The following is a 16,281-nucleotide window of genomic DNA, read 5'->3' as shown; positions in this document are numbered from 1 at the left end:
TCTCGCTTGCCTCTCTCCTATATCACTCACCCCTCTTTCCTATCCTACTCGCTTTTCTCCTCTCTTGATCTCCTTTCTCCCTCTCTCGCTCTTCTCTCTCTCAATGTATCTATATTTTCGGAATCTATCTGAAATTTCAATTATATGTATCTAGTGTGATTTGCATATATCTAGGTCTCTCGCTCACCACTCTCCTCTCTACCTGTGTATTTGTATTTTAGAGTATATCTAGTAGTAAAAATACATATATTATATCTGATATGAAATTATTAAATAATTAGACATTATGTAATTATTTCATATAGGAAAAATAATAAATATGGTAGAAATGTTATGTTTAATTAATAGTTTTTTCCAAAAATAGATTAGGAAATAATATTTTGATGGGAAGAACTGTCATTTTTATTCTCCTTGATCTCCATGCATTTCTTTATTTGGAACTCAAATAAATATAATAACTTAAATGGTGACGATTTGATAAGATTCGTGAATATTCCAACATGTCAATTTGGGTGGAATAAAGCATGAAGTCATATCAGGTCCATTACAGTTTTGAAATATACTTATATTTTTTTCATCTTCTTTGTCTATAGTTTTAAAATTTTCACGTATGTAGTTGAACCAGATAGATAATTAATTTAGGATATAACATGAAGACATATTGATTTAATACAAAATATTTTAGTCAAATGAACATATTTATAATTTATAAATAGTTTAAGTCCTTCAAATGACTCCCGCGTTGAAAAGCAAAACAGTTATATCCAAAAAAAAAAAAAAAAGTCTACCGACAAGATTATGGTAATCAAATTTATATTTATGGTAATAACACAAGTTTAATAATATCCATTCATGCATTTACACACATATTTTGAAAACTGAAACTGTATAAAACAATTTCTTTTCCTTTTTTTTAATGTTTTGTTTTCTTTGGTAATGTATTTACATCATAAGAATTAGGAAAAACATTCTTGACCCTCCAAAGCTGAAGTGTCAGTCTCACATTGGTTAAAAGTTAGTATTTTCTGAATTCTTGATTCCTCAGATCTAGGAATAGTCTTTCCAACATATGAGAAAGAAGAAAGAAATTGCAGATCCCAGATTTTAGACATTTTGAGATAACAAGGAGAAAAATTAACAAAACCCCAGATGAAAAAAAACAATTTTTTTGTTTGATTAGTGTGTAGAGAAGGATTTAGATATTGAGAAATACAGAGAAGATGGGTATCCAAGAAAATGGGAATGGGGGTGTTTTGAAGTATAAGAGGATGGATTCTGATGGAATGGAAGAGGACGTTGCTGTATTATGTGAAGAGAAAAGAAATGATATGAGCAGCAGAAAATATGTTTTGGTTTGTGCCATCTTTGCCTCACTTAATTCTGTGCTGCTTGGATATGGTTGGTATATCTACTTCTTCTCCTAATGAATAGTGCTTATTCTTGTCCTTTTGTGTTCCATTCCTTTATCTGTTCCTCTCATCTTTATATTGATTCTCTTTGCTTTACCATTGGTTTTGCCATATATTTGGAGTGGCAAGATTAGCTTTAGGATTCTGTTTCTGCATCATATACTGATTCATAAGGCTAGAGGATACTGGATTATGCAGTCTGTTGTTGTGTTTTTTTTTAATGTCATCATAAAGCTCCAAGAGTTTAGTAGATTTTGTTCACTTTTGAAACCTACCTCTAAAAGAACCTTATAAATAGCCAAGACCTCCTTTTGAGCTCTTGATGAACTCTTAATGAAATGTAGGGTAAGGTTGCGTACAATAGACACTTGCGGTCCGGTCCTTTACCAGACCCGTGCGTAATGGGAGCTTAGTGCACCGGGCTGCTAAGTGTCTTTTAGGTTTAGCATTTTGGTCCCACTTCCCTTTAGTTGTTCAGCATTATACCAAATGTTTTTGGCATAGACCTCTCACCTCAGTGTTTTAGCTGGTTATGTGTTCAATTCAAAGCTAGTATCTAATAGGAATTATTCCATTTACAGATGTTGGTGTTATGAGTGGAGCTATTATATTCATTCAGCAAGACTTGAATATTAGTGAAGTACAAGAAGAAGTTCTTGTTGGAATCTTGAGCATAGTTTCACTTTTGGGGAGTTTAGCAGGAGGAAGAACTTCAGATGCCATCGGCAGGAAGTGGACCATGGCTTTTGCAGCCATTGTGTTTCAATCTGGGGCTCTTATAATGTCTCTTGCTCCTGACTTCAAGGTGTTAATGATAGGCAGATTTTTGGCTGGAATCGGTATTGGTTTTGGAGTTATGATTGCACCTGTTTATATTGCAGAGATATCACCCACGGTTGCTAGAGGGTCTTTCACTTCCTTCCCTGAGATATTCATCAATCTAGGAATTCTTTTAGGTTATGTTTCAAATTATGCATTTTCTGGTTTATCCCCCCATATAAACTGGAGAGTCATGCTTGGTGTGGGAATTCTCCCCTCAGTTTTTATTGGTATCGCGCTATTTGTCATTCCAGAATCTCCAAGGTGGTTGGTGATGAAAAACCGGATTGATGAAGCAAGGTTAGTGCTACTTAAAACTAATGAAAATGCTAATGAAGTGGAAGAGAGGCTAGCAGAAATTCAGCAAGCTGCAGGGCATGTTAATGCTGAGAAGTATGAAGAGAAAGCAGTGTGGCGTGAACTGCTAAATCCTTCACCTGGAGTTAGAAGAATGCTGATTACAGGTTGTGGTATTCAGTGCTTTCAACAGGTCACAGGTATCGATGCCACTGTGTATTACAGTCCAACAATTTTTAAGGATGCAGGAATTAAGGGTAACACTCAGCTCCTAGCTGCAACTGTTGCTGTTGGATTCACAAAAACAATATTCATTTTGATAGCCATATTGCTCATTGACAAAGTTGGCAGGAAACCTTTGTTATATGTCAGCACAATTGGTATGACTGCTTGTCTGTTTGGCCTTGGCCTCACACTTTCTCTACTGGGTAATGGTTCAGTTGGTATCAAGCTGGCAATCTTATGTGTGTGTGGAAATGTAGCATTCTTTTCCGTGGGGATTGGACCAATTTGTTGGGTCTTGACATCTGAAATCTTCCCTCTGAGACTTCGAGCTCAAGCATCAGCTCTTGGTGCAGTAGGGAGCAGGGTTAGTAGTGGTGTGGTTGCAATGTCTTTCCTCTCCGTTTCTCGTATGATTACAGTAGGAGGAACATTTTTTGTGTTTGCTGCTATATCAGCTCTCTCTGTTGCTTTTGTTCATAAATGTGTTCCAGAAACAAAGGGGAAATCATTGGAAGAAATCGAAATGATGTTCCAGAATGATAGGCCACAACAAGGTGGTGAATTGGAGCTTGAAGATGTCAAACATCTAATGCAGACACAATAAAAGAGGCATATTAGATATCATATCATAGTTTTAGCAGCAGCCAGAAGAAAGCTGGGATTTGCTCTTGAGACACTTATTTGATTTGCCAGCTTAACAATATCTGTGTTGCATTACACAATATATGAAGTTATAAACAAAACAAAAAACTTTATATCTTTTTGTCGTCAGGGGTGAGGCATTCTTGTATCTTGATGACATTGAAATTCGATATCTAGAAACATAGAAGTAATACATAGATTTTCTTCATTCACTTTCTTTTTCCTTTTTTTGTAAGAACAACAGAGTATTGATGGTGAATATCTGTATATAGGTTCCACTTGATATTCCACTGACTTTTACTGGACCATTGTTACCTTCTTCTGTTTACCCTTATTTTTACTTTACTATCAAGAAATCCCTGAGGATCAATGTTAGCACAATCCAGAAATCGACACTTGATGGGCCAGACCCTTTATCCTTCCACTTAAAATGCCAAACTTTTGTACATGGTAGGGTTCAAACCTGTGACGAGTGCCTAACCCATGCATCACGCACTACTCTCTTATCACTAGATCAATGCCATGGGTGGTGGTTTCTGGTTATCTTTTTCATCTTTTAGTTTTTTTTTTTTTTTTTTTTTGGCTTTTAGTCTTTAATAAAACTTGCAGAAATCAAAAGGTTATGTCATGTATAGGATGAATTACTGTAAAGGAATAAAAGTTGTTAAAATACTAAATAGCAAGTCAAACATTTTGCTCAGTCCTCAATGGAAAATGAATTAAATGGTATGCCTCCTTTTTTCTTCTATAATGTTCAACCTCTTCTAAGGTATTTAGAGAATGATACTAGCAATTATTTTGAGCATTCTGGTGAAGTTGAATTGGGAGTACACCAAACAGATAGACCTGAAAGTGAAAGCTCTTAAAGGACCACATGCACTACATAGTGCAGAAAACAAAGAAAAGGACTGATCATCAAAGTTCCACCAGCTAAACATTAATTACCTTTTTTTGGTCCTGTAACTTGGTAACTATCTAGATTTTGTCACTCCAAATACACCAATTTGATCAGCAATGTAACTGGATAAAGTGAGTGAAAAACGGGTAAAAAAACGAAAGTAGATTGGCCCAAGTGTGGAGTAGTATCTACTCAAAAGATAGCAACCATGTGCAGCATATGCATTTCCTAAGAAACTTAACAAACACTGCTTTCAATCTCAAATTCAGCAAGCTTAGGGAAGTTTATGTAGCCATCGACCGCTAGATAAAATATTAGTTGATAGTATCTACATTCTTTATTGTGTTGAAAGCAGAGAGTACAGGATCACCACCTCCCCCACCCCCCACCAAAAGGGAGAATAAAATAGAAGACAATAATTGAAGTGTCAAGCACCAAGTGTACCATTCTAGAAACATACAATCACAGAGAATAATTCTCCTGGCCTCTTCAGAGAATCTCAGTTTAATGACATTATTCTAGTCTTGAAAGGACTATATGAAGATCAATACAGGATACAAATTCAGTTATAATGAAGTAATGTAGTTAATGAAAGCTCGTATTCAATGTCACAAAAATTAACAGATATGAGGAGTGATGGAGGAGCTGAAGATTCAATATGTCTGGTTGTCATTTTACTTTAATTAACAGATATGAGTGAGGAAATTTCCAAGTATTCTTCATGATAATCCTGTTTCAGGTCAACAAAATATTTGTGCACCAAGTAAGGAGATATCACTGAAGGTGGTTGGATCACAACATCTCCATGACTTTTCTGCACAAATTACATTCACATGGAACTAACCAGATAGAATTATGAATTATTAGTGTTAGTAGGGTAGTTTATGAATAATTCCAGCAGAAACTTGCTTACTGACCTATTATCTTACAGGTAGCACCCTGTCTCCTACAGATTTAGAGGGAGACATTTCACTTGCTTCCCTCGAGCTAGCATAATTTCATGCACAACAATGTGAACGAACTCTGGACCATAATTAAAGTAAGGGCACGAGCTGATCAGTAATAGCTCAAATGTTTATTCAATGGATAAGCTAACAGCATCACATTACATATAGTGGTCCTGAATCAATTCATTAGCTGATAGACACCCTCCCAACTACTGTTGTGACTTTGATATTAAAGAAAACTGAAGTCTTTGCCAAACCCAAGCAAAAAAAATCAAGATATTTATCCAGTTAAATCGTAGGGCCAATAGCATTTCAGTCGATGGGAACTTAGCAATAATTCTGCTGTTCTATCTTTGTATAATTTGTTCAATCACATAGACAATGAAGTAGAATACATGGATCCTGCATTATTTCTGTACCATCTAAGTTTCTTCAAGACAACCTATGTAATGAACTTAGGTGGTCCATAATCCTACAACAATTAATGAAGAATAAAACACGCTGACGCTGATTTTCCGTGGTGTATACTTACAACTTTGATGAGTAAGAATTGCAGAAAACACAACAATCTGACATTATATGTTGAATTATGCTTCCTTCTTCAACCTCAAGCTCTCTACTTTGCTTGTTCCAAAGATGCACTGCCAAACTTCCACTCTGAATCTGCTGGAGTTTCAAGAGCAACCATTTCGCCTGAGTCTCGTTCCTCGGCCCAAGAAAGAGACTACCAATCCTATTCCAATCAACTGGATAAAAAGCCATTGGGGGCAAAACAGTGAAATTGTATCCATCTCTTCCACTTACCCTTGACACAACCCTTGAAACCAAATAAGGACCATTATGACCCCATTTATTCCCATCAAACGTAAGTGCAAATTCTTCAATAAACTTGTACAACAAAGGATGCCTCTTATCAAAAATCATTACAGCATTATTTAACCTACTCCAATTTCTTGTTTCAACATCAATAGTTTGAGCCCCAATAACATTCCTTAGCTTCCCAAAACTCTTCAACACTACAACATCAGTATCTAAATAAATCCCACCAAACTTATACAGTAAACCAAGTCTTAACAAATTTGAGAGATTCTGACCTAAAGAAACTTCCCCGGGGTCAATATTACCCTTCATTAAGTTATCAATCCAGGCTTGAGCAATAGTATTTTTAAACAAGTACATAAAATCAGGTGAAATTGCAGTTACCTTTAATCCTTTCTCCAAGAAAGGGTTTAAAACTTGCATTCCTCTTGGAGAATCCATTGAAGTAGACACAATGACCAAACAGCCATTTGGGTGTCCCTTAAACAGACTCTCCACAGCAAACAGTTCCCTTCCACCAAAAGATTCAATGGAAGAAATCCAAGTCATGAAAAATCGAAACTTACAGGAAGAATTGGATGATTTAGAACCAAAAAACTCCTTCATTCTCATTGAAAACACATTGATTCTGTCCCCTGAAGGAAGAACCTTCACCAAAGGCTTATTCTTTCTCCTTCTTCTAGGTTGATAAGCCACTGAATCATATGTAAAACCCACCAAGTTTGGATTTTTCCGGGAAATTATCAACTGGGTGTTTGGTTTTACAAGTGGGGTTTCTTCTTTTACTGCATATATCACAGAGGATAAAAGTTTAGCTGAAGTAGATAAAGAAACCAACTTTCTTGATTTTCTGGCGACATTTTCAGTTAAAAAACTTGAAATCTCCGGCGAAGAGTTCCCCGGAACCGGGACTTGAACATAGAACACAGTGGAACTGTTGTAAGCTAAGAGAAAAAGCAGAAAACAAGAAACAATTGCACATAAAGACCTCCTCTTGATGACACCATCCATGGTCTTTTCTTGTAAATTAAAAATGTCTCCTTTTTCATAGTTGGTTTCTAAAGCAATTTTCTATGAGAAAGTGATGAAGATGATAGTAGAGGAAGTTGAAGAGCATTTTTTCAGTGATGGAGGCGGCAAAAAAAGTGCAGGAAAATTGAAAAGATGTTTTTTTGGTGCTTTTTGGAAATTTTCAGTAGCCAAAGATCACCACTATATGAAAAAAGCTCTTGGGTTTTGAGCCTGTTTTGTATTTTTGTGGAGTAACGGAGGGAAGGGAGAATGAGAATTAAATGTAGCAGAATTTGTTGATTGGGCTATCAAGTCAATAGCTTTATGAAGAACAAACTCTATATTGCATTGGTTCTTAACTTCCCTTTATATAATTGGGCACATTTGGTTTGGTAGGATAGAAGAGTAGTAAGTGGTAACTAATTTGGTGGTTAATTTTAGGATGAGTTTATTTATGTTCGAGATGGTATGTTATTTTTATTTTATATTGAGAGTAAAATAATTAATTTTGAGATAATTAATTTCGATGTTTCTAATCAAATAAGCCTTTAAGATTCATTTCATTAGGAACGGGAATTAAATTATTCTAATTTTTTAAGTTTTGGATTAATTTGTCCTATTTGAGAAATGGAATAAAATAATTTAAAGTTAGATGAGATAAGATGAGATATCCTAGAATTAAGTTTGAAATAAACTTTATACATCGCATTTGATTGATAATATTCTAAAAATATCTCATCTTATTCCACTTATTAAATAACCTATAGAATGAGTAATTTCTTTTTAGCTATAGGCGCTGCAGCATTTTTTTCCAATTAATATCTGACAAAGTTAATTTCCTTTACTGTTTATTTTTATTTTATTATGATAATGACAACTCATCGTCATTGGATAAATTTTTTGCTCTTATGCAATAGCTTGCATATCACATCAAATAGATAATTTATATTAGACAAGTTTGATGTAATGAACTCGACCAAGAAGACAAATCGTTTCATTTTGCTAGCGAGGAGTTTCAAACTTATTCCTTTACTCTTTATGGTCAAGCAAGAACAATTTGCAGTTTTGACTCTTTTCCTCCAAAGTGATTCTGTTATCAAATTTATGGAGGAGTGTTATTTAAGTAAAATATTTAATAAAGTAGTTAAGAGTGTTAATAACATATTTAGATTAAAATATTAAATATCTACCTTAAGTAGTAGTGTTATTAGTTTTTGGGTTTCCATTTTGGAAGAAAGAGGTGGTGCACAGTTTAATTAAATGATTGAACTACCCTACATTTCATTAAAAAAAAAATCACCAAAATTGTACTAATTTGATCTATTAAGTAATTTCTTTAGTTTGATCAATCAAAAAACTTACGTTTAGCACTAATTCAGCCTTTAAGTATAAATAATTACATTTACAATAATGGTGTTTACTTACCGGAAATCACAAATTAGATTCATTAAAGGAAATTAGTGCCTTTAATTTTTTTAAGCTATTTAAGATATTAATTATAGCTGTTTACCTAACTTTCTTTAAGTTCAATTAGAAATTTAAAATGCTACAAAATTCACAACAAATAGGATGAAATTGTACTCTAGTAATATAACATTTAATATAGCCAGTATATTTTGTTAAATACGGAGTACTTATTACTACTATCTTTTAGCTCACAGCTAATTAATTAATTGGTCATTACATGGTCAAGCTGTGTATTTTAATGAAAAATGAATCATGGCTAAATCAATTTCCCCTTTAAACAATAATTAATCACATTCAAAGTGTAGAAATAGTGCTATGTATTCTCAAACACATTACACATGGACATGATAAATCACGACAAAATAACAAAAAAGACATTTAGTGAAAATAGATTTTTTTAACTGTAATATTTATTGCCGTAAAATTATTTAATAATAATTGAGTTACTGTTGTTAGATCCTTTAGCAATATATAAATTATTTATTAAAAATACTCATATTTGTTATTATCGCCGAATATAATTTAATGAAAATTATATCATTGCCGCAATGCCGCTAAATCATTTATTGTTATAGAGCAATTACACATGTATAAAAAAAATTTAAAAATAAAGGAAAAGATAAATTGAATGGTAGTATACACATATTAGTAAAATTGTTGTCTTGTACGCCTCTATTATTAGGTACCTATTATTTTCATTAACACAATTTACATGTGTCAAATAATATTTTCCACTAAAAGTCTAAAACTCAAGAAGAAAAGAAATCGCTAAAAAAATATTGTCTCTGCAGGGAATTAAAACCTTCTTCAATAGTGACCAAAAACGACTATGATAATTACGTCTCAATATTATTAAAATCGTATTTATTTTACCAAAGTCTATTTATTATAGACTTTAAGATTCTAAGTTAATCAATTTCAACATAGTATTTGTAAAAAGAAGAAGATTGTTGCTCAGTATTCAATTAGGATCTTCGTAGTTCAGTTGAATGGATACCTGAACTTTTTCACCTTGCTAAGAATTTAATTTTTATGTGTAATATCCTTTCCCTACAAGGCTAAATGTCGCACTAATAATAGAAGGATCAAAATTGAGAAATAACCAAATGTCAATAATTTAGGAATATATAATTATAATTCATTGACTCGACTAATCTGAATTTTCATTGATACACATTGATTCAATGTTGACATTTTATTTACTTACAACTAACTGCCCATAGCTAACACCTATTAATTGATTTTAATTTTGAGCAAATCGAGGGTTTTAGGTACAGAATGAGATCATAGATGTGTAGTGACATTATTCTTTAATTAAAACTCCACCAAACAAAAATCATGTTACACGATTTTTCTACATTCATCTCGAAGAATCACAAAATAAAATATGATTTGACTAATAGGGAAAAAAAATATGATTATGATTTAACTGCCTGATAGGCAATTTATTGCTACATTTATTTCAATTATATATGTTCACCTTTTGACCTGCTTGTTGTATATAAAAATTGTGCATGTGGTACCATTGGATAATGGATAATAATATGAAATTTAATTTCATAAGGTTTAATTCTCGTTTCCAACTTAATGAATCATGAATTCATGATCGATACAATATGCGATTGAAGTTTTCTTCGTAACTTTCGAAAATTCTCCCTAATGAGATATTTCATTCATTAAATATCTCTTTGATGTCTGTTATATAACTAATTAATGTTATTTTTAATCTATTTCTTTATATATCTTTTCTATACATGAAAATTTCAAAAATGATAACATAATAATCCACTCATGATTCAATATTTTGATGTACTCCTGGGTAGAGAATATATCAATCAATCCTGAGCACGACGATTAAACTTTATTCAAGTAATTAATACCGAAAGAGAGGTCCTATGAAAAATAGCTCGATACTAAGATAATAAAAAGTTTTACACTTCTCTTTCTTATTACTTTCTGAATATAAAAAAGGAAGAAGACATTTTATACAAAACCCTTAAATTATGACATTCCTCCTCTGTCACTTCATATCTCACACTCTTCTTATAGAGATAAATGCGCTTTTACATCTTCGTATAAATTAAAAATTATCAAAGAAAAAAGGAGATGGAACATAATTATAAAAAAAAAAAAAAATTGGGTCCGTTCCATACTATATTTGGATTAAAACTTAAATTTATTTTGGTTGAATAATTAATTCAGACTTCAAAAATTAAATAAGTCAACTTTTATTGGATAAACTTTCGCAAATAGTATAATAAACTTAATTATGTTTCATAACTATAGTTTGCATCATCTGATGGCCCAAATCTTGTTACATATTCAATCATTGATATTCCAGTTAAATTCAATTTTTTTTTAATAATACCACGTGTTAAGATAGATTCAACTTTCCGTCAAAACAAAGACCAATCAAAAGTCATTACCTGTTCAAAATGACCTGTTTTGACCAAATACAGAAGTTACATTACTCATTTGACGATACATCCAAAGTACCATAGAGAAGATATCCTCAAGCAAAGAGATCAACTTGAAATGATAAAAGTGTTGCATGATTTTCTTAGCGATCAAATATATTTCAAGGAGACATTTTTTATTTTTTTCGACAAGGAAAATCCGCAGTCGCTATCCTTTTGGTGCGCACAGGATAAAGCTCCCGCTCCCATGCAATAACTCACAAACCACATAGGAGAGGTAATCCGCACTAGGTAAGCCCTGTGCAACAAGCTCGACCCAGAAGACAAACCCCTCAGCAAATGGCAAGGAGTTTCGAACTTGAGACCTCCAACATGAAAGTCTCAAGATCATCAAAATTTCACAATCCAATATTAAGAGCTTCGATTGAATCGATATTGATATAGCGATTCACCCTACTAACAACCGCCGAACTATGGAGAAAAGTTAGCAAAGAAGAATCAAGAGAACAATAAAACAAACTTGATGAATAAAATCTCTTTTTCTTTTAATTTTATGGTTGCAGTTTATTTTNATTCGCAGTCGCTATTCTTTGGGTGCGCACAGGATAAAACCCCCGCTCCCATGTAATAACTCACAAACCACATAGGAGAGGTAACCCGCACTAGGCAAGCCCTGTGCGACAAGCTCGACCCATAAGACAAACCCTCAGCAAATGGCAAGGAATTTCGAACTTGAGACCTCTAACATGAAAGTTTCAAGATCATCAAAATTTCACAATCCAATATTAAGAGCTTCGATTGAATCGATATTGATATACCGATTCACCCTACTAACAACCGCCGAACTATGGAGAAAAGTTAGCAAAGAAGAATCAAGAGAACAATAAAACAAACTTGATGAATAAAATCTCTTTTTCTTTTAATTTTATGGTTGCAGTTTATTTTTCATACTAAGAGAAAATTTATTGCGAACGATAATAAATTGAACACGTTACTTTCCTATTTCATTTTCCAAATGTTAGTATCAATTGAATGAGGTGATAGGAAAGGGAAAGGGTTAAAAATGAGCCATTAAAATCCTTCACACGGTAATGTTAGCCATTTAAAGGTACAATACTTGCTTTATGTTATTTGTATCAGTAATTGATTTATGAATGAATGCTTTTGGAGTAGACGGTCTAAGTTTTAATCCTAAAACTATGTCCCTATGACTTCGATGTTTATTCTAAATTAGCGTACTTATGCCTCTTTTGGGTATGCCAATATGTCATGTCATTAGAAATACTTATTCATAGTGTTTATATCGAATTGATAAATACTTGAGACTTATACATGTATTTTTATAAGGTAATCGTGATTAATTGATTTATAAGTTGATTTCACTTTACATTTCACCATGATAAATTCATATAATTTAGTGTAAACATTCGGCTATATTTTCTGTCATGTGGAATAAATGTCATTCATTGTCCCATGTTCAATCATTATTGCCAAACTGATTGTCCTTTTTGGGAATTGCAACAAATTTGGGAAAGCAAAATCACAAATTATACCAGTGTAATTTTCTTTTGCTTTTTGGGTAAACAAGGTTCATATCAGTGCATTTTTTTGGGGTAATTTATCTAGGTGCTGGTACTACATCGTCTCTCTTGAAATTTTTAGGACAAGTTCTAAGTTTTCACCAGAAATTATAATATCCAGAAAAATCGAAGAGCTCAAACACGACTTTTTGTAAGCGTATGGGAGGTAAATACTCGGAATTTTTGAAAAATAAAGAGTGCTATTCTCAGTAAAGCTGAAAAGACCTCTGGTAGACCAGGTCTTTGCGGTAGAAGCATAAATTGAAGAACAGTTTCAACATATTTGATATAGCAGTAACTGTAACTCTTAATTCACAGCTAGTACATGAATCCCCAGTAACAACAATTCAAAGGGAAGAACAATTCATTTGGCTTAATAACAAAAGCTGTAAATCTCAAAGGAGTCCTCTCCTTCTCTTGTAGTCACTAACACTTAAAGTTAGTGCATGTCTTCTCCCATCGTTCTCAGGAACGCTACATCCAACAGTTGCTTCTATCCTCTGTTTGCGAGCCATGAATCCTGCTTGGCCTCCTTGAGACCCTCCAAACTTCTGAAGTACAGCCAACGAGATAGGCAGATCGAAATCATGTAGCGTATTTGATTCTGTTCCTTGATCTACTGGAGCATTTGTGTCCACCAACTTCCCAGCGCCTGCTGCAGCCTGCAAGGCTGCTGCTGTAGCTGCCATTCCTCCGTCAGCAGTTCCACCAGCCCCATTGTTATCTTCAGCTGCCAATGCTGCAGCAGCTGCAGCTTCACCATTGGATGCACCTTCTGCTTCTTCATTGGCGCCTTTTGCAAAATAATTTGTAGACCTAGTCCACCTTCTAGAGAAGGGATCATACCCAGCCTGACCAGCTTTCAACAGTTGATTCACTGGTCTGAGTTCTGATGCATTTTTGAAATTCTCGACCCTATTCTTCCGGTTCATCTCAGCTAGTCTGCGGGCCTTGTCATCTTTCTCTTGAACCTTCCTGCTATCCTCCAGTTCCTGCAGTCTTGCCTTAATCCTCTCCACCTCTGCTTCGTCATTCTTCATTTTGGCCACTTCCAAATCCCTCCTCAAACGATCCTTCTCAGCAGCAACATTAAGTGGCCTCCATGTTGCAGATTTTTTCTGCTGCAACATCTGCTTTACAGTGTCAGCAGAGTAAACAAATGTGTTAGATTTCTGTATGGCCTCTTTTTTTTCCAACACATCTTGTTTACTAGGCATACGACCACCACTTCGTTCTACTTCCCTTACCCACTGATCAAACTCATCCCTCAGAGGAGGAGAGTCTGAAACCATAGCCATCTGCCACCTAGCAGCAGAGTTTTCATTGCCCCAAACAACATTTAGAAATTTGGATGTGGTTTTATTTTCTAGCTTGTATTGTCGATTAGGATCTGAAGAATCAACATTGCGGACCACACAGAGCCTATAGATAGGACCAGACCTTGACCTCCCAATGCCAACTCTTACGAAGCAACCCACAATTAACTCATCAAAGAAGGGCTCCATAAACCATTTTGCCAGTTTTGAACGACGAATAGAGATTTCTTTTATATCCTCAAATGTTGGCAACTGTGACTCCGGTGATGACTTGTCATCATCACTGTCATCCATTCCATCATCAGCTGATGAATCTCCCTCATTACTATGTGAATCACTCTCTCCCCTGGTAGGACTACTACCTAGGGTTGCAGCTGTAAAACTTCTACGTTTGATAGGTGAGTAACCCCTGCCTCCAGAACCTTTTCTAGCTGCATCCCTCAGCTTGAATTGACCCTCAGGATCCTGCTGCTGTCTTGCTCGTTTTGCTCGTATCTCATTCAATGCATCATCTCTGTCAGCTGCCCTATCCAAAGCTCTTGTTGATGAGCGCATGCCACGAGAATGTGAAGGAGGTGAGCTTTGTTTCCTTGGTTGGGCCCGATCCTTGATCATTTTGTCATGCAGACTCCTGTCAGATTTCTTCGCTGCACGATCAGTCAAAATCATTTCTCTTTCCAGTTCAGTCATCTGAGCAAGCTTTTGCCGGTCATCATCATCCTTGTAAAGATCACTACCAATAGAATCATCATCACTCTCATTGCCATAACCATCTCCATCATTACCTTCTCCATGACTGCTATGATCATCATCTCTTTCTTGAGGGTCCAATCTCTTCTTAAGAGGAACTTGTGAACCAGAAAGCTTTCGACCTGAATACCCACGACCATCATCAGAGTCATCATCCCTGGAATCACTTCCATCATCAGAATATGAACTCTTGTGATGTCTTCTAGATGATTGAGGTGGACGATTCCTTCCACCAGTATTCGTTCTACCAGCAGCCTCCAAGAGCAAATCAGTTAACTCTTCTTCCATGGTCTTCTATTCCACTCAGCCACTTGCGAAAATAACAACTTCAAAAATCACTAAAAAAAATCAACAATTTCGACAAATTATAAACACAACAACAATTAATTTGACTATAACCTGAAAGAAGAACAACAAAACCACCAAACAAGGAAATATAAAACTCTCAGTCAAACCTCAAAGCACCGAATACTAACCCTAAATCTGCATACAGAATACAAACCCTAAGTCTGGATACAGAATACAGTAGAACAAGGAATTAAACTATTCTGCTGAGCAAATAAACAGATTAGCATTGATTCAGATCCATTCAACTCTATCAATCATTCTAAAATTTCAAATTTCTGTTCAATCAAGTCTAAAATTTACCATACACAAAATTGGCAAAGGAATAACAGAAAGAATACAAGTTTGCCGGAGAGAAGAATTAGATACATACATTTGATCCCGCCGGATAACGAGCTCGCCGGAGAGAAATTAGAAAGGAACAAATTAGGGCATAGCAGAAAATGCTTTGCAAGGCAGTAACCAGTAAGTAAGCCGTTTGGATTAAGATCCACTTTTTTTTCATTTTTCAATTGACATCAGAAAGAAATTGGGCTTGGGCTATTTCTTTTGAGTTAATAAATTTTGTAAATAGCTATACTTTGGTATCTAATTACAAGCATAGCGATAATTTGGATAATTATCAAATATTGTAATAGTTATAAGTTGTTATAGTATAAAATAAAATAAAAATATTTAATGATGAAGCTTCAAACTTAAAATATTAGCCAATTTAATAAAGATTGATTAGCCAAATGAGACCTAAAAAATACTACTACAAAATATTTTTTACGAAAAAATAATCTAACAAAATGTTTAAGCAACTATTAAAAATCAAGCGATATTGTTCTACTTTTTATACATCTGATAAGACTAATTGGCATCATGCCTTCTAATAAAAACATCACATTGAATATTATCACAATTTTATTGTGACGTATTTTAAATTCAAACATTATTAATGTGAAAGGTTTCTATTTTTCAAGGTAATAATAAAAGTAGGCATCATATTCGTGATTTGCTCAAATTATTTCAGATATGAGTTATGTAATTGACTATAGCAAGTCATTTCTAGTTACGTGCAGAGCTACTAAAAGACATGTTTTATTTTTTCAAAAAGAGTTATAGTATGGAATTAAAAATTCAAACCAGCCCACTCATTGTAGTTATATTTGTCTATATTTTTAATTCACGCGTTTCTTTCAAAAATATAATAATAGTCTAAGTTTTGGAGATGTGTCCAAAATTTACATTGCTCTATCAAGTTTTGGTTGTGAACGTTTGACTATTTTTTATCTTACTTTAAAAATACTTCCGTGTAGGGGTCGGTCTATCCCAAAAAAGGGATCCTCCTATCTGA

The 16,281-nt window shown here is 34.2% G+C and overlaps 3 protein-coding genes across 6 annotated transcripts; 1 reads left to right on the top strand and 2 right to left on the bottom strand.

The window, feature by feature from the left end:
• Window positions 1-937: 937 nt before the first annotated feature.
• On the top strand, window positions 938-3,608 carry LOC125848862 (probable polyol transporter 4). 2 transcript variants are annotated; one of them, XM_049528806.1, is made up of 2 exons: window positions 938-1,402; window positions 1,991-3,608. In XM_049528806.1, the coding sequence occupies exons 1-2, from the start codon at window positions 1,345-1,347 to the stop codon at window positions 3,352-3,354; spliced, it is 1,422 nt and encodes a 473-aa protein (XP_049384763.1). In that variant the 5' UTR covers window positions 938-1,344; the 3' UTR covers window positions 3,355-3,608. The 2 variants fall into 2 exon arrangements, with proteins under 2 accessions (XP_049384763.1, XP_049384762.1); XM_049528805.1 differs by having other exon boundaries at window positions 939-1,398.
• A 1,568-nt stretch (window positions 3,609-5,176) lies between these two features.
• On the bottom strand, window positions 5,177-7,354 carry LOC125848623 (uncharacterized). The gene has a single exon (XM_049528515.1). It carries the CDS (start codon window positions 7,065-7,067, stop codon window positions 5,766-5,768), a length of 1,302 nt encoding a protein of 433 aa, XP_049384472.1. The 5' UTR covers window positions 7,068-7,354; the 3' UTR covers window positions 5,177-5,765.
• A 5,463-nt stretch (window positions 7,355-12,817) lies between these two features.
• Window positions 12,818-15,444, bottom strand: LOC125847710 (protein RTF1 homolog). 3 transcript variants are annotated; one of them, XM_049527378.1, is made up of 2 exons: window positions 15,316-15,444; window positions 12,818-14,907 (listed from the first exon to the last, which is right to left on the bottom strand). In XM_049527378.1, exon 2 carries the CDS (start codon window positions 14,883-14,885, stop codon window positions 12,927-12,929), a length of 1,959 nt encoding a protein of 652 aa, XP_049383335.1. In that variant the 5' UTR covers window positions 14,886-14,907; window positions 15,316-15,444; the 3' UTR covers window positions 12,818-12,926. The 3 variants fall into 3 exon arrangements, with proteins under 3 accessions (XP_049383335.1, XP_049383334.1, XP_049383337.1); XM_049527377.1 differs by having other exon boundaries at window positions 12,818-14,935; window positions 15,316-15,404; XM_049527380.1 differs by having other exon boundaries at window positions 12,818-14,923; window positions 15,316-15,386.
• Between the last annotated feature and the right edge of the window lie 837 nt (window positions 15,445-16,281).

The sequence above is a fragment of the Solanum stenotomum genome, chromosome 12 (genome assembly GCF_019186545.1).
Source record: "Solanum stenotomum isolate F172 chromosome 12, ASM1918654v1, whole genome shotgun sequence".
Classification (NCBI taxonomy): Eukaryota; Viridiplantae; Streptophyta; class Magnoliopsida; order Solanales; family Solanaceae; genus Solanum; species Solanum stenotomum.
Note: the sequence above shows the minus strand (reverse complement) of the source record. Positions and strands in the feature narration are given on the sequence as shown.

What these genes read in the sequence shown, in the direction of transcription:
- LOC125847710 (XM_049527378.1), bottom strand. Translation starts at nt 14,885, where the DNA reads ATGGAAGAAGAGTTAACTGATTTGCTCTTGGAGGCTGCTGGTAGAACG.
- LOC125848623 (XM_049528515.1), bottom strand. Translation starts at nt 7,067, where the DNA reads ATGGATGGTGTCATCAAGAGGAGGTCTTTATGTGCAATTGTTTCTTGT.
- LOC125848862 (XM_049528805.1), top strand. Translation starts at nt 1,221, where the DNA reads ATGGGTATCCAAGAAAATGGGAATGGGGGTGTTTTGAAGTATAAGAGG. An exon ending in TTCTGTGCTGCTTGGATATG is followed by an intron (nt 1,399 to 1,990) that starts GTTGGTATATCT and finishes TTCCATTTACAG; the next exon opens with ATGTTGGTGTTATGAGTGGA.